At 33.9% G+C, this 27,996-nt stretch overlaps 2 protein-coding genes across 4 annotated transcripts; one reads left to right on the top strand and one right to left on the bottom strand.

Annotated features, from left to right (window-relative positions):
- Window positions 1–345: 345 nt before the first annotated feature.
- LOC134279011 (mucin-2-like) lies at window positions 346–16,312 on the bottom strand. 2 transcript variants are annotated; one of them, XM_062761321.1, is made up of 12 exons: window positions 16,222–16,312; window positions 8,757–8,795; window positions 8,416–8,549; window positions 7,802–7,897; window positions 6,532–6,679; window positions 6,244–6,341; window positions 5,716–5,799; window positions 5,282–5,564; window positions 2,577–2,621; window positions 1,901–2,443; window positions 1,152–1,293; window positions 346–630 (listed from the first exon to the last, which is right to left on the bottom strand). In XM_062761321.1, the coding sequence occupies exons 1-12, from the start codon at window positions 16,295–16,297 to the stop codon at window positions 447–449; spliced, it is 1,872 nt and encodes a 623-aa protein (XP_062617305.1). In that variant the 5' UTR covers window positions 16,298–16,312; the 3' UTR covers window positions 346–446. The 2 variants fall into 2 exon arrangements, with proteins under 2 accessions (XP_062617305.1, XP_062617306.1); XM_062761322.1 differs by lacking the exon at window positions 16,222–16,312 and adding an exon at window positions 9,065–9,481.
- A 6-nt stretch (window positions 16,313–16,318) lies between these two features.
- Window positions 16,319–24,862, top strand: LOC134279012 (divergent protein kinase domain 1B-like). Of its 2 annotated transcripts, none has more exons than XM_062761324.1 (6): window positions 16,319–16,399; window positions 21,430–21,560; window positions 21,695–21,823; window positions 22,625–22,732; window positions 23,409–23,612; window positions 23,847–24,862. In XM_062761324.1, exons 2-6 carry the CDS (start codon window positions 21,489–21,491, stop codon window positions 24,648–24,650), a joined length of 1,317 nt encoding a protein of 438 aa, XP_062617308.1. In that variant the 5' UTR covers window positions 16,319–16,399; window positions 21,430–21,488; the 3' UTR covers window positions 24,651–24,862. The 2 variants fall into 2 exon arrangements, with proteins under 2 accessions (XP_062617308.1, XP_062617307.1); XM_062761323.1 differs by having other exon boundaries at window positions 16,325–16,412.
- Window positions 24,863–27,996: the final 3,134 nt, after the last annotated feature.

Here is a 27,996-nt window from a genome sequence, read left to right as displayed (position 1 = left end):
AATATGCAAGCCAAGCATTCTTACATGTAGTTAGTGTAGATTCAAGTTTAGCCCCTTCCGTTCTAAGGATAGGTTGGGAACACTTATGGATTAAAACTTTTCAATACTGAACTGATTTTTGCTTTTTTCCTAGCCACATTTCTTAGGTGAGCAATGTGGCCCATTGGCCTCTTGTTGAGAATTTAAGTTTCTCAAGATTCTCAGAATTTTTCACTAGCCACTGAATTTCAAATTTTCTGATAACTTTTATATACCTAACAAAGTAGCTGGATTTGTCCTCGCATTAAAACCAATGAAAGAATAAGATTTGTTTAAAATAGCCATGTGATTATATTTGGTAAAAACATTTTGTTCATTGATATGAAATATGTACAGTTATTTTGATTTTGCATTTTTTCTTGCACCACTTCTATCACATTAAGAGTGTATATATTTTGTAGTGTTAATTATTGCTGATCTGGCACATACAGATTATCTGGGACTATATTTTTGTTACACTGGCTAGATGAACAACAGAAGGTGCAGGTGAAATATTGCGCGGTATAACTTGAAGGATCATATCCAGAACATTCTTGTCTATCCGAGGTCTGGTCCCACCACTTAGTTTTACACTCATCTTTTGTTGCACATCTGAAAAAAAATATATGACCAAAACTTATGAGAATACTCATGAAAACAATTTTAATAAGGTACCTGAAATTTCCAGGTTGAAAATAAGTGTAGTGTACACATCTTTAGCAATGGTTTTCAATCTGGTAGTGGTGGGGGGGGGGGGTAGTTCATACCCCCCCCCCCCCCCCAAAAAAAGAAAATCACTTTCTTACAAACTGAAAAATACAATTTTTTTATGGGGGACTTTCTCATCTCTTTGGTACATTTGTTCTTGCAAATGCTGGAATTTGTCTATTTCATTTGTAAATTGACCTGAAATCTAAACCATTCCAAACAAGACATACTCTACATGTACATGTAATTCATGTATTCTGATATTAAAACTGAAGCTTGTTTATGTTTCTGCATCTTGGAGTAGGGAGGGGAAGTTGTGTACCTGCCAAGCACAATTTCATTTGAACTTCTATCCTTGAAACTACTTCCCAAGTGTTTGTGATGAAAAATATTTAAATAAAAATTTAAATAGTTTGAAATCTTACTTTCTGTCTAATGTCCTTGACCCGTCTCTGTTGTTCACCAGAATATTCAGGCAGTACTGTTGTTCACTTGTAGCACACTGTAGAGGTGTGGAGAATTGTTCACAAATGTAGATAGGCATGCCATTGCACAGATAACAGGAAGCTGAAAAGTAAACATTATGATAAGAATTCCTTTTTTTTTTTTTTTGAAAATATAAATACCAATTGTTTGTTTGTATGTTGTTTATCCTCCCTCTTGAGAATTTTTCGCTCATATGGAAGTGCCACAACTTGCCATTGGAGAGCTGAAAATTTTGTCCTATACATGGCAGTTGCTGCCATTAAGCAGTCAGGTTTTTTTTTTCATGCCAGCACCTATTGCGACAGGGGATCTTGGTTTATACTGTCTCATTTGAAGGATCCGTCTCTCCAAAAATATTAATTGAAAACTGAATTAAATGATAATTTGACCCTTTTGGTTAGGTTCAAGAAAACCTATGCCAAATTTAAACTTGCATTTTTCCATTTCTGACACAAATCTTTGTCTTTGACCATGGTGACCTTGTGTCATGTTCTCAATATTCCGTGTCACTTTTGATTACTTCAAAAGTATAACAAGATAATTTAATTAAACCAGACAACACAATGAAGTAGATCAATAATAAGTTTCCACCCCAACCGATCTTTGAACACAGGAGGCAGAAAATACAAAGAGAAAATTGAGATACCCAAAACATGAATATTGCCTTGTTAAGTTTTTTTAAACATACTTGGTGGTTTCGGAGTTGTTGTTGTTGGTGTTGTCGTCGTCGGTGTTGTCGTTGTTGTGGTCGGTGTTGTCGTTGTCGTTGGTGTTGTCGTTGTTGTGGTTGGTTCTGTTGTCGTTGTTGTGGTTGATTCTGTTGTCGTTGGTGTTGTAGTCGTCGTCGTCGGTGTTGTTGTAGTCGTCGTTGGTGTTGTTGTTGTTGTCGGTTTTGTCGTCGGTGTTGTTTTTATTGTTGTCGGGGGTTCAGTTGATGGTATTGCTGTTGTTGGTGCTACAGTTGTGGGTGTTATTGTAGTAGGAGATTCTGTTGTCAATTCTGTTGTTGTTATGCCTGCTGTTGTCGTCGGTGCTGTAGTTGATGCAGTCGTTGATGTTGTTGGTATGGTGCTTGTTGTCACTGTTGTAGTTGCTTTGGGTGTTGTCTTTGTTGATGGAGTTGTTTTTAGAGTTGTTGGTTTTTGTGTTGTAGATTCTGTAGTCGGCTTAGCTGTTGTTGTTGTTGTTGTCATTGGCATGGTAAAATTTATTATTGGTGTAGTGGTTGTTGCTGTTTATTAAAATTGATAATTCTCATTGAGTCGACGTCTTCATTAACATAAAAAATATAAGGATAAATAAAAATGTATATCTATAATTTTCAACCGGTAATTTAAATTATCAATGTTTGATAGTGTACTCACGACATACGTAACTATCGGGCAGTGAGATTAATTCTTGGTCATTGTCTGAAATCAAAATAACAATATTTTTGGTTACATCAGCTAGACTTTTTCGATTTATATCAGATCATTTAACAATGACTAAAACATGATGAAAACAAATATTTTGAAGACTAGCAGTGGTATAATTATTCCTTTCTGTTCATGTGTTGAATATTAACAGGTTAGTACAGGAGGGATTCATCCTTTCTCGGGAAGGGGGTATGTATCGAAAAAAAATTGTTAAAAAAAAAAAAAAAAAAAAAAAAAAAAAAAAAAAAAAAAAAGTAACATGAAATATGAAATGGTTGTATTCAGACTATTACACATCAGGCACGAAACGAACCATTCAATGCAGGGAAGGTACTGTATCGTTCAAGAAACGAATTTTACCGATCACGAAATGAGCCGAATTGTTCACAAAACGACCTGTGCGGTTCATGAATCGTTGTCTAAGTACAAGTAATTATGAAATCCAAATCTCCAACCGAGGTGCAATGAGAAACTAATCCAGACATGTTCTTAATATGCTTTAGATATTATCTTAAATGATTCTCCCTACCTTTTTATATAAAACATCCTTTCACATATAAAATTATGAAAATCTAGTCAGAGCAAGTTTCCCGCAAAGCAACGAGAGGTCTTTCGTCGGAGCTGCATGATATAGAAAACCTTGAACTTGCTCGAAAGATCTACATTAGGCATAGGTCCTTACTCACAAAGTGACTCTGGGTCAATATCACAAAATAGATGTGAAGCATTAAAAAATTTCGCATATTTTGATATTACAAAGAAAAAACTAGGAGACCTATTGTTCACAGAACAATTAGAGGTCTTTCCACCTTCTTTGAATTTTAATTTTGTTTTATATGTAAGTTCTTACAATTAAATACTACGAAAAAGAAACCAAAAGTGGCTTAGAGGATAAAATATGAAAATTTTAAAAATTCTGAAATGACCTTGACCTTTGAACTTGACAAAATTGACAATAACTTGGCAATGACTCCGAAAGGGGTCGAAGTTCATATACGCAGGGTCAAACGAAAAAATCATTAAAGGAGTACATTCTTATAAGCTATAAATCTCTTCGATAACTTGTGAAACAAAAAACCATTCGGCGGAAAAATAATTTTAAAAAATAATAAAAAAAGAACAATTTCAACAGGTCTTTCCACGGAAAGGTGGAAAGACCTAAGTAAACAAGCCCTATACTTTTTCTGTCAGTGAGCTTAAACTTCTGGTGATAAAATAAGGGCACGGTGCATTTGTCATATACCTGGTCCAACAGAAAGACGTCATATAAAAAGGAATACGTTGTTGCTTTTTACGATGAGACAATGGACAAAAAATATATGATATTCAAAAAAAGGAGTGACCGAAAGGAAACATTTCTTGCAACACTCTTTATGTTTGCCCGACGTCACGGCGTCAGACTGTATAAGGATTAATATCTGCATGATCCGAAACTATGCGATCATACCCAAAGAGCTAAATTTTGTGCAAGCTGATTTACTTTGCAATTCTTTACCTGCATTTTAAAAGAAACAATTTTCCGAAAAAAAGAATGATATTACTGATGCAAAATACTGCAATGTTTACTTCCTTTACTCTTTTTGCGTGGAACAGAATATTCTATGTGATTCACCGTTTCAACATGTCCGTGTATCCTTTTTTCTGCATTTCTATACTGCTGGATCAGTCCATTTATAACATATCGTATATATCAGTATTTGGACATGCAACACTATCAATAAATGATTTTTCTAATTTGTTTCCCGATCCCGCGGTTGGTTTATTCCATAAATGGACTAGTCCAAAAATAATAAACAACGCAGTTCAACAAGTAATGGTCTTCAGATGCACGATATATTTTATGTCTCTGTTCAGATGCACACAATAAATAAGAAACCAGTGCAAAAGCTTGGATTTTTCTTTCGAAAAAGGTGTCTAAATATTGATATTTACTTATATCATTCTCAATATTTGATACATGTAGTGGCATTACCCCCTCCCCCTTTAAAAAAAAAACATAAATGAACACTCATTACTATAGATAGAACTATCATTACTACTGTTTACTTCCTTGGATAAAATACACTCCAACAAAATGTGTATTTAATTAATCCATCGCATCTTTTAAAAAGTTTACAATGCATGAATTGATAACAGATTTTATAATAGGTGTACAATGAAGCTTTCAATTAAGATCCTAGCTGCAGATCTGTAGCTCTCCAGAAAAAAAATATTGATAGACCGGCCTGTCAATATATTTTCGGAGAGCTCCAGTTCATAGGCGCCTATGCTCCAGTTCTGCAGCTATTTAGATCCAAGAGCACTCTTTAGTATGCAGTGTAGTGATGATTCTTCTACAATCAAATAAAATCAAGGATTTCATTTACACAAGGTTCTCAAAATATAAAGTAAGGACATATTTTAAACCCACAAAAATATTGCTCAAAAGCTTTTTTTGCAAAGCTGATACCTTGTGTATTGTATATTTGGTATCACAGACATTTGTTTCTGTAATAAATTTTTAACCCATAGTACAGTGTATAATAATAACACGTGTTATTATTATACTATGGGTAATTTTTTTCCGAAACAACTCAAGTGCCTGTGTTTGGTATACAATACTTTATTTGTTGTCAACAAAATAATGGCCAACGGTAAATGTGATCGCTACTTACGAACTGGTCCACCGATTTCAAAATTATTGCAGTAGTCATCATCGCAGCAGTCCGCTCCTATCTGTATCAAGTTGTGACTGCGACGGTATCGACCGAGTGATCTAAACAATGGGGGAGGAGTCAGTTCAACGACTTTCTTTGTGGTGGTGGTGGTAGAAATGGTGGTATTTTGTTTTTCTTCAGTGGTTGTAGCGGCTGTGGTGGTGGCGGTGGTTGCAGCGTTTGTAGTTGTGGCACTGGTTGGCGTTGGAATTTTATTGTGCTCATGAACAGCTATGCACAACTAATAAAGAAAATATATTTTTTTCAGAAGGATGTTTTTTTTCCACCTGGATACGATTTGGGTTTGTGATTGGCGCACATGGTTGTAAACGCGAATTCTCGCTCTTTTAACAACCCCCCCTCTCCCCATATAGACCCCCAAATATATTTACCTGTTTCCGTTCGCATCGCTGCTGATAAACGGGACTAAGTGTTCCGTCGGGGTTTATACGTATTTCTTTTGTGATTAGGCATTTCTGAAAGAAATTTCTTTCATGATTTAAAATGTATTTATAGTCAATAAAAATAACTTCAGACATTAGAGACACATTTTAAACGAAGGGAAAACCACCATTCTACTTCGATTCAAACTTAAACCCCACCTTCAGGGGTAAAATATCTGTTATACATATATTTATTTCAACAAAGAATAGAAAAAAAATCCTAGAGTACATTCAAGTAATTGAAGAAGTTTATAGAAAGTCATGATCTCTCCACTTCTGCGCCCCTTTCTATTTCTAGTAAGAACCAACTTACTCTGCTTTTGCATGTAAAGTCTATAAAAATATTTCAGATACTGCCAAGTTTTAAAGAATATGATTAAGAAAGTACATGTGGGCCTGTGTGAATGCTTTTTAAAACTAGGACGGCTTCTCTAAAAGCATTTTCCTGCGAAAGGTCTGAAATTATGAGAGATGTACCTCATTCGGCTGGCAGTAGATGACGTCATTACATTCATTTGGATGTCTGATATCGGAACAAGAATAACATCTCAATGCGTCGGCACCAGTTTTCTTAACTAAAATATAGCGCATTGCAATATGTTATTAACTAAATCTTATTTAAAAAGCATAGTAAGTAACATTGCCAATATTTGATTTGAAAACTAAGATAACGATGGCGACGATTATCAAAAAAAGAACAAAAAACAAACAAAACAACCCCAAAACAAAAACAAAACGAACAAACAAAACAAAAACAATAGTTACAGCCACAAAGGTCCAGATTACATCGGTCGGTCTTACAACACTGTGTACAGTGGATCGGAGTTATGGCTCTCCTTGACCTCAGAGTATGGTTACTTCCATTGTAACTGAACCCACTCTCTTTTTCTTTGCACTGTGTAATGTGACATATCTGAAAAAGGATGCGTTAGTTTTATACCATATGCACACAGGCACCTGACGCTACTTATTTTTCTTTTAATAAAAAAATATACCCTTATTTTATAATAAACCCTTGGTTTATTATAAAGTAAGGGTATATTTTTTTTTATTAAAAGAAAAATAAGTAACGTCAGGTGCCTGTGCATATGCAATATAGAACTTAAATATGTCAGACCAAATTTTTCTTCGATATATAATCGATATAGCAAGATTATGAACTATACGACTTTAATGTGAATACCATTCAAAATCATGTATACCAAAAAGTTATTATGGGAAAAACAAATTATTAACCAGGGACGAATATCCTTGAATAAACATGGAAAATATGAAGTCTATATTATTCTACATAGAAGCAAAACCCCTTTATATAATAGTTTTTTTTTTCTAAAATGTTGAATCTATTTTGATTTAATTAATTGAGAAGGGGGGGGGCAGGCATTTTACAGCAACTTTTGTTATTTAAAAAATGAAAAAAAATCATAAAATTAAATACAAGACTAATCTAGATCCCAGCAATCAGATTTTTAAAACTTCTGTCTGTATTCTGTAGGAAGACCATCCTAGAAAACTCTTAATTCTAAGTTCTTCTATCGAATCAGTCTGACTAGAGAAAATTCTTATAAATCGTCATAATCCAAGGACAACTAAGACATGCCCTAAGTACACTTAAAAGGAAAATGGTATCCCTTTATCATTAATACCTGGTTCTGTATATATTTTGGACTTTTTTTGTTGTGAATCAAATATACGAATTACCTTGAATTAAGAAATTGTCAACTTCCTATATGATGTTCAAAACTATAATTGAACTGCTTCGCTTGAAATTCATTTTAAGGACAATTTTAGAACCTGCTGTAACTTCCATTGCCTCCAATAGTTTTCTTATTTGTTTATTTTTAAAATTGAATGAATAAATAGAAATGACGAATTTATAAATAAACTATTCTAAAGAGATAGAACTCAGTTTCGAAGGTAGAATAAGATGTAAAACGTTCATAAAATGCATTGATCAAAATAAAAAAAAGAGGAATATTCAAATTAGTTTTGAAATACATATACTAACAGTGCAATATATGCTTTAATTGTTTACCGAAGTGCTACGACATCCTGCATTGTATTTGAAAATTTCCCTATCGTTTCCATGCGAATCTCTTACAAATACAGAGTATTTGTCAAGGAAACAGAACTGAAAAAAAAACATAAGAAGAATGTCACGAAATTTGTTTGTGTATATTATATCTTGTATATTGAAAAACATTGCATTTTAACACACACTTTCCAATAATTCAAATGCTCCTTTTATTAAAAAATAGTTCAATTAAATGCTGAATATATACATGTACTTACTTACAGAACACCTTTAGAATTTAACATTGGACAGGGTGTTGTTGTTGTTGTTGTTTTTTAATACAAATATTGTATTTTCAAATTAACTTTCGGTGTCTTCATTAAAAAAAGGTTTGTATATTTAATGTTATGTTTTGATATACATAATATAAATTATTATGTATACATGTGTACATGTATGTACTAAGCATAAAATCGTGTATAAAATCATCTTCGCTAGCCTAAGGTGACGATCCGCTCTTCACCTCTTTTCGGTGGTATCAAACTTCAAAAATGATATATCAATAATAATGTCAATATGCAGTCAAGCTTAAGTATGTAACATTTGCATTTATGTCAGCCAGAAATAAAGCGTACCTGACCCGGGGCGCATGCTCTTTCTTCTATGCAAGCATCCACAGTGTCAACATCATTACATGATAGACATTTTAGAAATGTTCTTTTGGGTTTTTCTGTCGAAGTTGTAGGTTCATTTGTTGTAGATGCGGACACTTTCAAATGTAAGAAAAATGCTACGCAATGTTTCATAATATGTGTACAATGCTTTTTTATGACAGTACTTTGCATAGCATTGGATCATATGTTGAAAGGAGAGAGAAAAGTCTCGTTTCCAATATTTTTTCGTAACATATTTGACATTTGACAATTTAAACAGGACAAACATATTACAAAAAATATATATATACTGTAAGATTTACCTACTGATCCCTGGTTATAAACAAACGGCAAAAGAAAATCTGAAAAATAAAACATTCATAAAAGAGGATGGATACATATATAGCAAAAATATGTGTTCTCCTGTACGTCTCTTGTCTCCAATCTCGGTTAAACTAAACATTCATATGAATTTGACTGATTTATTTACATTCATTAAAAAATGTTTTACAATATGACCCAAATATACTTTAAGAAGAGATAAATTTGGAAAAGTTGCCATTGACCTACGGAAGAAAGATAAGAATGAAACAAAAACGGAAATAAAAAAAAAATTAGAAAGAATACTCACAATAAATAAGTAACTTGATTTCCATTATAAAACAAAGTATACACAGTTCCTTCTAACCGATAGATTAAGTAAATGTTCTCTCAAACACCTGATAAGGTGAACGTAATACTCTCGCAAGGTCAATAATTTGTTCCACCTGCTTTCTGGGTTCTTTTTATTGGTGGATAAAGTGCATTCTTTATTTCCGGATACTTTTTAACGGTTTCCGGAGTACCTCTGTTAATCTTAAAGACTAATTAATTTTACCGTTCGCATAGTTTCATTGACAGGTATTTGGAAACATCAAGAGTTTCGGTCTTTAACTGTCAATTACCGACTTGTGTCCATAAAAACCGGACTAAATACCTACTTAATTTGATTGAAAATAAATAATGGTAAATTTATTAAACAACTTCATCTTCATTCTTAGATAACTCCAAACATTTGTAAACTAGTGCCTTAGAACCAAAACGGGTTACTTTTGGAAGATCAGTGCCGCAAATTCCGTAAATGATAGGTTATGAAAGAATGTAACATTATCGTCCTGGCTTTGTGCAAAGACAGGCCTGCCACTTTAAGCCGGTATCATTTCCCAAGAGTCTCATTCACTGACAATAAGATCCATTGATGTCATAATTTTGAGAAGTGATACACGTTTACAGATTATCGAGGTAAAAAAAAGAGGGGGAAATATTTTTAAATGGTTTGCCCGCTCTCACCCTGATTAATTTACATAATCAAATAAATAAATGCAAATAGAATGATAAATAAATTACTAGTGTACCATTTAAAAGAATTTGTGTTTGTGAAAGAATGATGCCCCGCGTATGGGAGCTTAATTAATTTTGGGAAAGGTTTATGTGTTTGAAATACAAGTTAAACTCAAAGAGATAAAATTGTTGTCTCAATAAATATTAAATATGAAAGCTGAAGCAAAACCCATTCAAAAGTTCTGGTCAAGGTTTTTAAGACTTCAAGGTCAAAGGGTCATACTTAATGCACTAATGGGAAGGTCTTGTCATAAGAAATATACAAATGAAATATAAAGACCTAGAATCAACTGTTCAAAAGAAACTAAGGCTAAAGCAAAAGAAGGTCAAACTTCATGGTCAAAGGGTGAAAATTGTTTGTATCCAAGAAAGGTCTTATCAAAAGAAATATGCCCCTGAAATATGAAGGTCCCACTACTAACTATTCTAAAGTAATGGCCAATGTTTTTTTAAAAGTTGATCAAATTCAAAGGTCAAGTACAAATTTTCCGAAATATTTATATACATAGAAAGGTTTTGTCACAATAAATGCACATGAGAAATATTAAAGCCCTAGATAAACTATTCAAAAGTTATGACCATGGTTACAATGTAAGTCTTGTTTTTTTTTAAAGTTGGTCAAAGTCCAAGGTCAAGAAGTCATATTTATTGGTACCCAAATTAAGGCCTTGACACAAGAAATACATGTACACACGTGGAATATTAAATCCGTACCTCCAAGCAATATGTTCGTCTTATTTTTATTCTTAACTGTTAATCAGTGGAATTTTTGGAGACAAATTGGGTCTATTATCAGGTGTTATAAAGTTTATTCTGAAGTTTTAAGCTGACGTTTTGCCAAGAAGGCCACAAGTTAGTATTCTTGCAAATAAAAAGTTCCCATACATGATACCCTCTTCGCACCGCTCCCCATTCATTCCGGTCATTCCAAAGATATCGACTTGAACGACATGTTCTTTCGTTGATAATGAAGCTATGTAATTAGGGTTTCACAAGAATTGTACTGGGTTCATACATTTTTGTGATAAAACTTTTTTCAAGAGTAGTACAAATGTGTAGAAATTGATCCACAAAATGAAAGAGCTAGCAATTTAATCAATAATTTAAGAATTCATTACAACTGTTTTGTATACTTCATATCTTTTAAGTTGATAAGATTTGTTCATAATATAGATATCATGTTTTTTTACCATATACCATTGTTCACTGAACGCTATTTGCATTCCACTTCTACTTCGGAAAAAAAACAAGGTCTTTGATGACAAACATATATAGAGTTGTGCTGTTCGATGAGTACTATTACTAGTATTTGTTTATACTCAATCAACGACTTACCCATATATTGAAATTATCTTAGGAACTTTGGATATCTTTTAGAAAATTTAAAATTGCTTCCAGAAGGCTATGTATCCATTCATTTTTTTTTCAGTTTGAAAATTTTTACTAAATAATAATCCCATCTGTTTTCAAAAACATTTTTATCTAAGGATTTATCTATATATATTTTTCGAAAGAGTGGTTTGCTTAACGCTTCAAGAAAAATCAATTTACAGGTCCAATTATTTTAAGCTCTACAAAGAAAAGGATCAGGAATAACACATGTACACATTCAAAATTGCGAAGTCTTTCCTCGGATGTCACGTTTATTTTCTTTATATGCATGTTGTTTAACTACCGTATGTTAAATTTTGCTGTCATCTTCGCGAAGATGTGTTGCTGCGGGTTCTAAACATGCGCACCATACTGGTGCTTCTTCATTTTAGGTTTATGCCACTAATGTTCATCACTAAATCCTTGAATTAATGTCCATCGGTTTAACCAGCAAGTCACATGTCATATATCGTCGTTTTGGTGGCCATGGAAATGGATCTCTAGCTAAACTCTTCCTTCACACTCAATAGGTCGCCCGCGTGGCGCAGTGGTAAGATCCCTCACTGCACAATGGCCCCAGGTGCCGAGTTCAAGACAAAATCCGATCGAGAGGGACGTTAAACAATATACAATCAATTAATCACACTCAATAAATCCACTATGCTTTCTGCGACCTTTCAGAATGCAACTCAGTATGCAGAAATAAAAAAAAAATTGTGAAGGCAATCGTACTGCAATGTTCAAACTTTTTAGACCTTTCGTGCTGTGAGTCTTGATTGAACCAACAGGATTGTGGGCTGCTTTTGCTGTGTCGCGCCAAATCATGTCTTGCACCTTTTATTCTGCCTCCGACTCCAGCCTTAGCCTCCGTGTATTTCTAGAAAGCCTTCTCTTTTTCTATTGCCCTGTGAGTATCCACGTCAGGGTCTGGCGTGTGATGCTGGATGGTGATTTCCTTAGGAGTTCCGAGTCGCCCTCGTGGCGCAGTGGTTAGAGCGTCTGCTCTGGAGTCGCGAAGTAATGAGTCAATCCATACGTCGCGGGTTTAAATTCCACTGTGGGACGTGGATCCGAGATCGGTCCTATAAACCGAGGTCCCATGTCGCAGTAGGTGCTGGTACGAAAAATATTCCTCACTGCTCAATGGCCCTGATCATGAGTGCCGAGTATAGGACAAAATTTGTAGCTCTCCACGGGCAAGTGATGGCGTCTACATACGAGTGAAAAATTCTCGAGAGGTACGTTAAACAACATACAATCAATTCTTAGATGTTCCAATTCATCCTGACTTCCTCCGTCTGATTTACACGTCTAGTGGTCCCTGTCCTGATCTCGTTCATGGGTTTCATTTGTGATCCTTTCAGGCTATCGAATGATGAAGCATTGCTTTAGACAGATATTGTAAAATACAAACTGTATCTGGTTCTATTTAGGGTTTAATATAGTAATGCAGATGTTCTTTGGGTCAAGATGTTCTATAGCATGATAAACTCAGCTCCTGTCTTGCCGATTCCTGACTTACTGTCACGGTCTTTGCCACCCTTTCTGTCCACAACACTCCCAAGGTATATTAAGGACTCGCCACCAACTGTGACTGGTTATTGGGCAGTGGTGTTTATCGTCATCAATTCTGTTTTGTTCAAGTTGATCCCGAGTCTCCTTTTGATGTTGTTGTAAAGAGAGTTGTTAGTCATGCATCTAATTGTGGTTATGCAGAAGAAGAGCTATGTCGTCGTCAGGAGTGTCCACTGTATACATGTACCATTATTCCTGCCTGATGTGGTAGTCTTCATGATCTAGTCAATAACCAAGAACAATTGGAATTGTGACACCAACTTCACGGGCATCTGGTAAGCATGGACTAGCCTCATGTCATGCCTTGCTACATGTAAGTGTTTCGAATCATGGGGATGATCTTCTCGCGTACTCCGTCGTACCTCGTTACCTTCCACAGTGTCTATCGGTCCATGCGGTCAAAATGCTTTCTCATAGTCGATGATTGATTAATTGGTTGATTGTAAGTTGTTTAACGTCCCTGGCCTCTCGGGGATTTTTACTCATATGCAGCCCACTACTTGCTGGTGGAGAACTGCAAATGTTGTCCTACACTCGACACTTACGGCTTTTGAGCACTGTGGGATCTTTTTCGTACCATCACCTTCTGCAACACGGGACCTTGGTTTATACGGTCTCATCCAAAGGACCGGTCTCAACGTCTCACAGCAGGATTTAAACTCGCAACGTAAGGATCAACTCCTTACGTCGCGACTCTAGAGCAGACGCTCTAACCACTGCGCCACGTGGGTGACTCATAGTCGATGAAGTTGATAACTATGGGGGCTTCCTCTCATGTGATAGTTCAATGGCGTGCAGGCTAGCTATCTGTCATCACATGATCTGTTGCGTCTAAAACCAACCTGCTGGTCATGGAGTTTTTGATTAACTGCCTATTTCACCCTCTTGAAAGGATCCTGTTTAGGACCTTGCCAGATACTAAGAGCATAATTTCCCAGCATTTACTTCAGTACCTCATACTCACTTCGTTGGTAACGTAAAAAGGATGTCTTCTTTCCATTTCTCCCGAATATGCTCTCCCTCCCAGATCTTCTTAAAATGGTTAGAAAGATGTGATATCTTACATCTGTCTCTGTATTAGCTTTATGGCATAAAACATGATGGTATCCAGCGTCAGGGTCTGTGGCTTTTTCATTCTGTATACAAGTGTATCGTACATTGTAATTGCTCTACTGGTCTCTATCTTTGTTCGCTAATTGTACTAGTATGTCCAGACATGATTCTGGTGTTAATCTATTTAATAGCTTTCCAAAGTGTTCTACCCACCATTCAAGTATTCTTCTGTTGTGAAGAGAAGATTCCCGTTCTTGTCCACTGGTTTTTCTGTCTGCTGGAACTTAATGGAGGAGTTCTTTGTGGACATATACAGTTCTCTCACGATTCATTGTCCAACCGCTCCTTCAGCTTGTTTGGCCAGGTTGTCAATGTGATCCCTTTCATCTTTCCTGGTGTTTTCACTTCTTTATCTATGACTGTGTAGTCCTCTTGAGCTTTTGCCTTCGCTCTTGTACAGTTTGTGTTCAGTGCTGCTTTGAAATTCTATTTCCAGTCTTCATGTTAAGTCCTTCTTCTGTCGAGGACCTCTTCACATGCCTCGATGTTGGTATCATTGTTTTCTAACTGGTTCTGTAGCAACTGGTTCTGTAGCAACTGGATCTGTTGGATAGACTGATGTGGAATGTTTTCCTCTCTTCCTTTGATTTGATGACACGTTGTACCTTAATAAACCTGTCCTCATTTTTGTCGTGTTGTTAAACTTTTTTGAGTAAACTTCTATGGCATAGACTTTATGTCGTCACCAGAAGATAGTGTCCTCATTTAATGCTTGCTCTTCTCATCACCCTGAAATCTTTCCATGCTCTTAGAAATTTCTTGTTAAAGCAATCATGTTCAATCTGATTCTTTATTACATAATAAGGAAATCTTTATGTGGCCGTGTGAATCCTTGTATGAAGGAAGATGCTTCCTCCTAATACAATTTGGATAAGAGAGCATAGCTCTGCAAATCTCTCGTCATTCTCGTTTATGTAACCCAGTCCTTGTGTACCCATGACTTCATGCAGCCAATGTTATCAACTCCGATCTTTGCTTTGAAGTTGTTCATAACTATTGTGATATCTTTTTTCCTTGTATTATCCAAAGCTGACTGTATAGTGTATAGTTATCACCTTCTATTTGGATGAAATCATGGAGCATTTTCTGCATTGCCAAAAATTGAGAGCGTTCTTCCAGGCTTGTAGCTAAAGATAGATAGTTCCATCCTTCTCATTCGAGGCATCTCTATATCCAGGCATAGTGCTTTTTAGCGCGTTTCTTTTTAAGTTCGGGTTCACATTTGGTCACAGTCTTTTGTGATATAGTCCAATTCTCTCAGACCTAAGGCTTCTTTTGCTGAACGTAAGCTTCATTCGGGGAACGTTCACTTGGGTCTCAGGCTATCTGTAAAGAACCCCGACCATGGGTCTTCTTTCCTCGTAAAATAAAGAATTCTTTGTTGGTGTAAAGGAACACGAAAGACGGTTGAACTGACTGCAGTACATGTATTTGTTTTTGCGCTGACCGGAAGTTGGAGACATGACGTACGTAAAAATGATTTTACTGCGGTACTCACAATTGTAGTGAGAGGGAGTAAAGAAACGTATTGTACATAGCAATTACTTAGATATATTCTAGTTGAGGTGTTAATGTCGCAGTGAGTGTGTGGAAGGGTCGTCAGAGCTTGCCTCAATTTGGCGATCCTATGCACGAAGCAGTTGTGATATTTTATCAAAAACACCACGATATCGCTGCCTAAATTTTGTTTGTGGTCAGTATTTATTCCATTGGTTTGTTTGGTTGATGTTTAACGTCCCTCTCGAGAATTTTTCACTATTAGAGACGCTACCACTTGCCGGTGGATGGCTCAGTGCACATTTTATGCTATGCTCGGCACTTAGGGCCATTGTTCAGTGAATGATCTTTTTCTTGCTAGCACTTACTGCGACTCCGTTTATAAATACGGTCTCATCCGAACGACCAATCTCCACGTCCTGCAGTGGGATTCGAACCCGGGACGTAAGGATCACCCGGAGATTCTACAGCAGACACGCGGGCGACTATCCCTTTGGTCAAAGTGAGACTTGGATCAAACGTGAGGTCGTCACAGTCTAAGTTCCATGACCCGGTCCGGTAGCCTGGCATCATAGTTTTCCTTCCGTTCCGCTTCCTCTTCGCGCTTGCGGCATGTCGGTCTAAACTGAACGTCTTTTTAGGTCGTATGTAGGATGGTTCTAAGTTAAAAAAAAAGTGTAAGCAAAGGTTTTTATTGGTATTAAATTACACTTTTTGGCGCCGTAAACAGATTTTGATATTGTAAAAACCGTATAAAAAAATCATACTTTGAAACTCAGAATGAGAAGATATTTAAGCATTAACAATTTTACAACTATTCCTAAACGTTTCTGATTTTACTATTTAACCTACCTTGTAAACGGTGATTGACTGTGACTGACCCTATTTTCTCGGAATTTAATGTGTCGGTCGAACTAGGTTCTATCATTTACTGATGTGTCAGTCGCCAGAATTTTCTCAACATGACCATATTGACAAACAGTGCTGAAATTGAATGTTATACGAATACTGTGGATTCGTCACAGAAAAGGTGATTTATACAGGTATACTTTAAACTATCTGAGTGTTGATGAATAAATTAAAATAGCGGTGAGGTCAAAATATAGCAGAATTAGATGATTATCACTAGGTCTATCATGTTTGAGTTTACAATTTATGACTATGTTAACAGGTAAACACGTCACTTATCTATTAAGTGTCGGTTCTTGCTGACCCTTGAACTGTTCTTCCTTCTATGAAATGCACTGAAATACTTGTGCAGCTCTTTACATGATTAAATTGTGGGTTTTTAAAATACTTCAGATCTAGCATTCAGATAATATTGCTGACACTGTACAACACGTGTTTTGGACTTTGTATTGTAAATCAATCATGCTGTGTCACAGTGTGTGCATCAGGTTCTGCCTGACCTTTATGTAATTTTGTAAGACCTGTCATTTTGAAAATGCATAAATTAGATTGACGATTAAGTTTTGAAACTTGAACTTAATGTCATACATGTTAACCTATTGTGATGAAAAATAGGGAGATTCTGACCACAAAAGCGGTAGCATTGCACGCGCGTTGTTTTACGCTTGGATTTATAAAGATATATTGCATTTAATATACATGTATGGCCTTAAATGAAAATACAATAATTAATTAAATATCTATTGCAAAACAATAAGCAGAACCACATTAAGTTAGACATAAATAATACATATTCAATTTTTTTTTTATGGTTATCATTTTGCTTTGATTAGCTACTTAGCTTAGCCTTTTGAAGAGTGATCTTTGCTGATATAGCCTAGAAGCAATAATTCTGAATGTTCATTCAGTTGTTAAACACAACAAATGATGACAAAGTTTAGTCTACATCTAAAACTAGTCCCTAAGATTCGTACAAAATCGGATTTCCCGCGATGATCGAAAACGAAAGTACAAATGGGCCTCATGGCTTGGTCAATCGAGTGATTTTTATTGATTTTATTGATAAAATTTCGAGCTCCTGTGCTTTTATAGACGATGTCAAACGTTTTCATCCAATTGTAAAATACTGTTTCTCCTTTTTCATTGCAGTAATGTCAGCGAAATTTATCGTAACCAATGTAATCACTGATTTTTGAGCTGTTATCGTTGTCACATACGTGCTTGAAATCTATGTACACATCGGGTACAAAAAAAAGTGTTTGTATGATTTCGGGTTAAATCACGCGATATCTTACGAGATTTCATGACGAGTGGCTTCAAAAATGGATACCCAAGCGAACCTAAAGTACTTTAGACAAAACTTTTAAAAAGCGGTAGATTTACGAATAAAATCGGTAGGCGGGAGATGGATTAAAAAAGCGGTAGACTCCCGCCTAAATCGGTAGAGTTAACATGTATGTTAATGTTTGTAAACAACATTCAAAATTTCAAGCGTTTTTATAGTATAATGTGTTAAACTTGCTAAAATTCACACATAAAATTGATTTTAAAAAAAAAGTCCACCAAGGCTCTTAAGATCTATATACCAAGTATTTTTAATTGTTTTTAAAACATTCAATCAAGTATAAGTATATGTCTTCAAGTTTAAAAAAATTATGCATTGCAGCATGTCAATTAGCTGCAGAACTGTAGCTCTCCGAAAAAAGTATATTGATAGACCGGAGAGCTACAGTGCCACCCATTGAAAAAACTGTATATTTATTGCGCACAAAAAAGTGCACTGTTTCTCGATTTATTTCTCCATGTTTTTAAAACTTTCATCTCAAAAAATTACTAACCCTGTGTTCCTAACATATTCTTTCACTGTTTCCACAACAAAACATGCCTTACAATTGTTTTTAATAGCCCTCCTGGCCCTGAAATTGAGATCATCGAAAATTTTGCCCATTTATACTGCTATTTTGGTTTGCAAGATAATTCGGCCCAACGCGCTCGAACAGATGTAAACTATGAGAGCACTTGATAGAAGATTAAGGAATTTTTTTGAATCTAGCTTTTTTTTCAATTGAGGTAAGAATTTGGAAGAATTAATCCAGAACCGTGTGCACTTTTTTGTGTGCAATAAATATACAGTTTTTTCAATGGGTGGCACTGTAGCTCTCCGGTCTCTCAATAATTATTTTTTCGGAGAGCTACAGTTCTGCAGCTACATGTCAATGATCTCGTATAAGCTAAGATCCCATTCTTAAGTATCATGTATGCTGAAATCAGAATGTAAACCATATGGCATTTAAAATTTAGAATTTAATTTATATGTTAATCATTAATGCCAAAAATGTGCCAACCTGCAAGCCTATGTAGAAAAAAAAATGATCAGAATTCAGTTAGCTTAATAGCTTGGGCTATATTTTCAATTTGATATTTGCCACATAAAGTACGTGTAAATTAATTTAGTGGAACTAGAATATTCAGTATGTAACATTGTGATTACATGACAATGTATATATTTAGAATAATAATAAACAGTGTAACAAACGGGGAAAAATGTTAGCAAGACTGAGACTTGAATTTGGGACCTAGACCTACCCGCTACAACCATACAGGTGCTCTTCCCTCAAGCTTTTGAGCTGACTTATCTAATCCGTTTTACATCTACCTCCCTTTTTCTTGAGGTTTTCCAACCTGAAAACCTCACCAAGACTTTTCTAAACCACCTGTGCCTTTTATACGCCCGTCTTAAGACGGGACGTATTATGTTATAGGCTTCATGTCCGTCCGTCCGTCTGTCCATTCCTGTCCGGCTCATAACTTGAATACTATTAGGCCTAGGATTATCAAACTTTGTCAACTGATACTTCTTGAATAGATGGTGTGTCGCGCACAAAAAATAGGTCGCTCTGACCTTTAATAAAGATGCTATAGCCAAATATGGAAAAATCCTGTCTGGCTCATAACTAGAAAACTATTAGACCTAGAGCTTTCAAACTTGGCAAAAGTATACATCTAAAGTAGAAGGTGTGTTGCGGCCTATTTCAAGGTCACTGTGACCTTTAATTAAAGTGATTTTTTTTAAAAACTAAGTCTTTTAAATTCTAAATTTCATAATCCTAAAAAATGTAAAAATATAGTTGTATCCTTATTAAAAGATGTTAAATTAAGTAAAAACTTATTTTTTCATTATATACTTTACAGCAATCTGTAACAAATGTTTATGCTTTGAGAGGAATTCAGTTTGTCCCATGGGCATAATTATCAAGCACTGGTCAAGAAGAATTTTGATAGCAGAAATTTGCATGTCAAATTAGAGAGAAATTAATGAGTTTGTTGTCAGGAGCTAAGAGCATCTCTAGACCTGATGCAGCAGTTATCTTAATTTATCTCTTGGGAGTTGGGCAAAAAGAAATGGCTCATACTTGCTTGTGTTAATTAAGAGTTCTTGATGGCTAGTCCAAGATCTTTCAATTGGTTTAATGTAATTAAAACAAATTGATGTTTTAGTGTATGATTAAAACTAAATTAGTATTGTATAATATGATTAAAACTTATTATATATGTGTTCATTGAAAAAAAAAATATTTTTCAATTTTTATATTTTTGCAACAAAAATGCTATAGCCAAATATGGAAAAATCCTGTCCAGCTCATAACTAGAAAACTATTAGACCCAGAGCTTTCAAATTTGGCAAAAGTATACATCTAAAGTAGAAGGTGCATTGCAGCCTATTTCATGGTCACTGTGAATTTTAATTAAAGTGAATTTAAAAAAAAAAACAAAACAAAGTCTTTTAAATTCTAAATTTCATAATCCTAAAAAATGTAAAAATATAGTTGTATCCTTATTAAAAGATGTTAGATTAAGTAAAAACTTATTTTTTCATTATATACTTTACAGCAATCTGTAGCAAATGTTTATGCTTTGAGAGGAATTCAGTTTGTCCCATGGGCATAATTATCAAGCACTGGTCAAGAAGAATTTTGATAGCAGAAATTTGCATGTCAAATTAGAGAGAAATTAATGTCAGTTTATTGTCAGGAGCTAAGAGCATCTCTAGACCTGATGCAGCAGTTATCTTAATTTATCTCTTGGGAGTTGGGCAAAAAGAAATAGCCTTATAGTTGTTTGTGTTCTTGATGGCTAGTCCAGATAAAGATCTTTCAATTGGTGTAATTAATTAAAACAAATTGATGTTTTAGTGTATGATTAAAACTAAATTAGTATTGTACAATATGATTAAAACTAATTATACATGTGTTCATTGAAAAAAAAATTATATTTCAATTTTTATATATTTGCAACAAATTGCAGTCATGTCTCACTTAGAATTTTATAGTCTGAAGAATAATTTATGTTTGATTTTTTCATTAGACCGTAGCATTTCCATTATTTGATTATCTGAATTATATGATGTATTATTTGTTATAATCAATCCCTACACTGTAAAGTCTCTGAGAGATGTATGATAAGAAATGGAAATTAGATAATTGAAATAGACCCTTTTCCTATGACATATTTTGCTTAGGAGTTATTCCCCTTAGCCGCCATCTTGTAGGGCAAAGTAGTGAATTTACCTCTTTGAGCAACCAATTTTAAATATGCATGCAAGAAATATATGTGGGAAAATATTTACAATTTTAAAATTATGAATTAATAGAAGCCTTGACAAATGTATATTCATAAGAAAAATAGTGTTATCTTTACCTCATTAACCAGTATAACAAATTGAACTTGGTTGAATAATGAAGGGATCTGGATATGTTGCCCTATAATATGGCGGCTAAGGGGAATAACTCCTAGACAAAATATGTCATAGGAAAAGGGTCTATTTGTGTCAATCTGTTAATCAAGGCTACCTGATTTTCTTTCATCCTAACCAATTCATGATTATTGAACAATATTTGATGGGCGTATCATGCTGTGGTGGGGCACTTTATTGTTATATATAGTTACCAAATAGCCAGACTCAGGAGACTTGGACTTGATCTGGGGACCTCCCACAAACTGTGCGGGTGTTCCACCACTGAGTTACAGGGCTGACGTATCAAATCCCAATTCCCATTACAATAGTAACAGACTCAAGGAGATATGATTTTTCATAGCAGAAATTATACTATATATTACCACTCAGTACTAAATTAATCATTTTATTTTTAGCATTATGGGTAAAAGATTGGTCATTGTTGGTGATTCATTAGTAAATTAAGACCAACAATATGTTGATCTCAATAAACAGAGAAGTTCGACTCTTCTTCAAACGAAGAAAGAAGAAAATTCTGAGGATTTTGGTATTATTTTTCACTTTAATTGTTAATTGTAAATTTATATGAATTTTGATAAAGATGTAAAATGTAAAAAGCATGGAATTAAGTAAATGTGGATTGAATGTCTAGTATTTATAATCTAATTCTCTATCTTTCAGTGTTGTGGACTGGACACAGAGATTGTGGCTGCTATATACATCTGTGCCTTCCTCATAGCTGCCCTAATTCTGGTGATCTGGCAGATTACAAGGGACAAATGTCACACAGAAAAAGTCAAAAAACACCTGGTAAATCAAACATATTTACCGTGGTATTTCTCACATTTAATTTCTCCCCTCCTGCCAAAGATCTGCAAAAGGTTTTCTCACTCATATTGCATAGATACATTAATCTTGTTTGTTTTGTATCTGATATCATGTTTAAGTAATCTAATCTCATTTTGTAATTTCAAAGGTACATGTAGCCAATCAAGATCTACTTTTAATATAGCTTTGATATTTTTCTTTTATAATTATAGTGTTTACAGTTAAAGAAAAATCTAGCAATGTGTTAATGAAATTACAGACCTTGAACAAGTGGTACCCTAAAACAATGACATTTTGAAATGGTTAAATAACAAAAAAGTAAAAATATGATTATAAGAATATAAATTCAGGCATTTTGCAGAACAATTGTATGCAAATAGATTGCAGAAATACTTTGTATAATAATGGTGACTTTTAGTATGTTCTCTCCAAAATGACATCTGTATTGGGATGCATGGTCAGATCAATTCCCCCCAAAAAAAACCTTGCCAACAAACCAATTAGCATATACAGATAAAAACTGAATACGAATTTCTATTTTATTACACTTAGCAAGATAAATAACAGTAAGGATGGTTCAGAAAAGAAAAATACTTTTCATAACTTTAGATAGATTCAGGGTAGTCATTAAATGATTGTATATTTAACATTTTAACAGATCTAAACTTAATACAAGATTAAAAAGTGTTCCTCATTAAAATTGTTATCATAAGGCATCTAACGGATTACAAATTAGAATTCAATAAACTTCCTTACTAATTAGTTATAAACTTCCTTTTTCAGTGCCAGGACTACAAGGATGGCAAGATTGCAGGAACTTGGTGTCATGCACTCTGTGAGGAAGAAGTTATACAGCTTCACAGCTGCCGCTATGAAAGTGGTCCATCACTGGTATGTTCTGTTACTTAGTTTATCAGTCCTTAAAGTTTCTATGGCAAATACTACATGTATGAACTGGTGTGCCAAGCTTATATGCATTGCATTCACATCCACTGAATATTTTTTTTCCTTTATTTCTTATGAAAACCCACTCTGTAAACTTGATAAGAATAATGTTTTCTGTATTATACTAGTTGCATAATTTTTATGCCCCCCTTAAAGGAGAGAGGACATATAGCTGTTGTCAGTCGGTTGGTCTGTCTGTCAGTCCACCAAGTTTCCATCCATTTCCTTCGCAGTGGTTGGACATACTAAAATGAAATTTGGTATACAGCTTTATCATAAGAATATCTAGGTCTGTTTTTGGTACGGTCGAACTATATAGGACAGATTTATGCCCCTTTGACTTAGAATAATTCCAGTAATTTGTAGTTTCCCTTTAATTTTTTTTTGCATGGATGTTCAGGGGGGAGGGGGCATAAATGTTTCACATACATCTGTTGTTTATAAAGAAAAAAGTATCTTATTGTTTTATAACCTGTTTTGTAACCTGTTTTATATCTTACCCAGATAATTCAGTCACTCTTTTCTGTCAATTTCGGATTCTCTGATTGCTTGTATCCTGACATTCATAAGCAGTCAATAGAGGGTGCTAATTAAAGTATTTTAGAGCTTCTGTTTTTCCTAGACATTCCAGTTTGAAGATACAGTTGTTAAACTACCTCATTCTTACAAGACCTCTTCACCACATTCCCAACTCCCAGAACCACTGTCTATGTCTCAGCTTGATAAAATGCTACAAGATCTGCTGCATTCCAAACTAGGACAAGTGGATGTCACAGGACTCTTACAAAAAATCTACAAATATGCTGACTTCAACAACAATGGAAAGGTACAGTTTTAATAAGGGTTAGAATTGGTCAAATAGTTGATAAGAAATCAAGTGTTAAAACTCTGATGTAAAAATTGAAGACATTTAGTTAAAATAAGTAAAATGATGACACAAAAATATATGAGTAAATGATTCTGTATTTTTTCCCCCAAGAATTGGTACCTTAGATGTAGATGTTTTTTGAAATTATTTTGAAATTTTTATCTTATATTGAGATGTTTTACCTCTTTACAGCTAACTTATGGGGAAGCAAATTCAGTTTGGCAACTTTTGAACATCCATGAATTCTTCATTCTATTCGTGTTTGAGGAGGATCCAATATTTCCATTGAGAAATGGAACATGTGGGCCTCTTTATGCCCATCAACATGTCAAAGCAAGCCCACTTTTTAACAAACACAACAAAACCTTTTTGGATAACTTTTTCTCTAATACATATCGCTGGAGTTTTCCCACATGGGATAGGAGAGTGAAAGTGGCTGTAGGTTTACTAGAATATGGTATTACATTTTCTGAGAAGTATAATGCCAAATTTTACATGTGTGATTATGTTGAACAGTGTTTTGGCCACACTTCGTTATTTGAGGTCAGTCTGGTTTCATTTGAGAATATTATGTCAGAATTTATGATAGGAAATATATTAAGCCAAAAGAAATGCTCAAAAGACTCGCATTGTCAATATCAGAATTTGTGTCACTCGTTGTGCAATAAACAGACAGGAAAATGTACAAGTGACATTATGGAGCCTTCTCATACCTCAGTTTGTGAAGTTCTGAGAGATTACGTTTTATTCGATGCGCCCGTTCATGTGAAGACCAAATTAAATGACTTGCTGAAAAAATGTGATCGATCAGGGCGAAAAATTGACAAAACGGGTAACAGTAGAGAAGTCAATGAGCACTATGTCAGGTACAACACCATTTTGTTTGACATCCAAGATCTCCTGTGGGATGAGATAAAAAATAAACCCCCTAACTGGCTCCATCCTCCCAAGCCAAAGAAGAAGCCAAAACAAAACCCTAAGTTTACTGGGAAGTGAAGCATTATCAAGGTCCTTAAAGATGACTTTTTTGTTTAAGTTTGCAGTTTGTTTAAACAGTTCATCATTATTTTGACTTCCATTTCATTTCATTCCAGTTTTGAATTCTTTTGATTTAATATTTATGCATGTTTTTCTTTTTAATTTATTTAAATTTGTTCAATTGACATTTGGATTGCTTTTCTATCTCACAAAGCTCAAGCCTTATAGCTTTTTTTCATATATCAATTTCCAGTTTTATCCTTTAATAGAAACTTTATTTCAGTAGTGATAACTTATTAATAGAGGGGAAAAACATGTTGTAGCCCATTACAGCACTGTTTTTCTTCCTTGTTTAAATTAATAATAACTACTACAGTGTAGGAAGGATTTTTAAACACTCAGACAAGTGCATGTTATATACACTCTGTAGTATAATGCAGAATTTGACATTTTCACTACATGACAGGATATTCTTTAGCAGGAAAATAAATTTTATTGGAAAAAATGATTGTGCATTTGTGTAATTATTCACTTGGTATATCTTATGCATATCCTTCATTTAATCTGTACAGACCAACATTTGCAGACATTTTTGTAAAGTTCTTAAGGGAGATAACTTGGGTTTCTTCATGCAGTATTTTTTAAAAGAAAGTATAAGTTTGCTTTTAAAATAATTACGTTATTAAAAAATTATTCATATTAAAATATCTGAATTTTTATCTTCTGAATGTACATATCATATTTCATATTTAATTGAAAACTGTGCATGCTATTGTATACATTTACTGGTTGATATTAAAGTACATTTTAAATATTTTTATTTAGTAAGGTAAATTCATGTTTGCAATACAACTTGCCTATGAGCACAATATTGTGAAAATTATTATTTTTTCTTTTTAACAAATAATCAAATTGCATCTAGTCATATTGTACTTCAGACCATTTTCTTGACACATATTTGCTCACCCATTGGCTATATAACATTTAGCAGAAAGATTATTTTCTCTTGGTTGTCATTTAGATCATTTGTGAATCACTATCAGGTACTTGCCAAAAACTTAATTTGAGACAGCTAGGTGCTTTTAAAATGAGAATCTGAACAATATGTACATGTACTGGTATTTCAACCGGTACATATTTTAAAGAAAATTTTTGTGTGTACCTTTGATGTTTTGAGTCTTTTAAACTTTATAAAATATGGGATTCAGTCAGTATGTTAAAATGTTTATGACAATATTTTTCTGTTTTAAATAAAACAATATGTGTTCAACAGAAAATTTATAATATCTGTGTACGAACATACATGATACATTTTTTAAAAAAGAAGTATTATAAAAGTGTTCTACTAGTCATGGCTATTATAGGTACTATTGTACATATGGTAGGTATTAAATGTCAATCATTCTAGTCTGAATTATTTTTAAGTAATGTTGTTAGTAATTGTTTAAATGTAGTAGATATAGATGGGTATGATTAGAATTAGGAATATCGTGTTGACATCCGTTTTAATATGAACCTTTTTTCTATCGTTTCGGAAGTTGATGTTTTTTCTTAATTAAGCTGATGTTCTGTTATAACTTATATTGCCTTCAAAACTTTACTGCTCATTGTGTATGGATTTCTTATATATCAAAGGACTTTCACAATTATCAAAAAAATGAGATCTCTGCCATAATGCTTCTGTATAAACAATATATCAGGTTTTGTTTGTTAATTAAGGTCATGTTAGGGTCCAGGAATTTGGCAGCTGCAATGACACATTTTTGTACATATATTACTCTGTTGAAAACTTTGTAAATGGTTATTAAAAATATTTTTTACTGTAATACTTTTCTAGCATTAAAACTAAGTTAATAATACTTCTGGAATTTTTATGTGAGAGGTCTGCAGAAAATTTTTTACTTTACTCAATTAATTTTATTTAAGGAAGTAGTTCTAACCACAAAAGGAAATAATTTTTTGGACTTTAAGAAAATTGCTTCATGTAAAGGTGTACCACAGGAGTATAAAGTTTTTATCGTACCAAAAAAAAATCTGGAAAAAATATTTCTAACTCTCAACTAAAAAACACTATTTTACATGTAGTTGAGGGTGGGAAATATTTTTTCCAGATTTTTTTTTCCTATGCAATAAAAACTTCACACTCCTGTTGGTGTACATATTGAGTAATCTACTGTATTTCATTTTAACATAGAGTTTGCAGGTCACTATAATGGCAAAAAATTACATGGAATTAGATATGTTGAGGGTAATTCCTCAAAATAATTATTGATTACAGAAAATGCTGCATGAAAAATAAATATGTAACAAGATTGAGAGATTGCTCATGAAATTCTAGTACAGCTGTATATATTATCTTCTTTCGTGACTGTGTATATAGTTGTATACATTAAATTAATTCAATATTTCCATGACAAGGATTCAAGGAAATTCATATATGGCCGTATTAAAATGATATACATGAAATACACAATTGCCTGTTAATTTACAGAAACCATAGATGTACTTAATTCTTTTTGGTTGTACTGTACATAATTTTTGTTGTTTTTGTTTTTTTTTGTTGTTGAATGATTTTTCATATTGGAGTGGAAGATGGGGCTTTGTTATTACAGATATATTTCATGATGAAAATGTTCCACAAAAATAAAAAAATAAAACAATTGACTTGTTTATCCTGACTTATATATTTTTGATATTGCATTTATTTGTGGGTATTCATTTGTAATGTTGTATACAAGCAACACTGTTAAGATGGCATGAAAATAAAGACACATTCTTGATTTAGAAAAATTGTCATTTATTATAAAAGTAAAGTGACAATGGCATGCAAATATTTATGTTCCCCAAACGAAGTTGGGGAACATATTGTGTTTACTGTAATGCTTATACAAGTATTTATGTAGATTTGCGAAATCAAGGTTTGCAAGAGCGCGCACGTGCAACACGTGAAATGACCAATGTAATAGATGAAGCCGTAACTTTTCTATTTTTTGATGAAATGTTTTGAAAATAATAATATAAGTATATATTAGTACCAAAAGTCAAATTATCATGGTTATCATTCATTTAAATAAAATTTTTATTAAATTAAACTCTGATATAAAAGGGAGCTGGTGCAATCTGATTGGCTTAAACTTTAAATGCCAACATCCCTCTAAATTTAGAATATGAATAGGTATAATAGATATCTGCCTATATGTGATATGTAATGCATAAAATGACATTTTACAATGTGTTATTTCCTTTGATTGGATAAACATGCCATGATTTACCTTGCATATGCGTGCGCGCGCATGTGTAACGTTAAATGATATATAGTTGATATCATTAATTTTTATAGAGTTATAAAAAAGTAAAGAGACAA

This window comes from Saccostrea cucullata, unplaced genomic scaffold (genome assembly GCF_032062105.1).
Source record: "Saccostrea cucullata isolate Sc308-1 unplaced genomic scaffold, CSIRO_AGI_Scuc_v1 ctg667, whole genome shotgun sequence".
NCBI lineage: Eukaryota > Metazoa > Mollusca > Bivalvia > Ostreida > Ostreidae > Saccostrea > Saccostrea cuccullata.
This window is presented reverse-complemented; position numbering and strand designations above follow the sequence as displayed.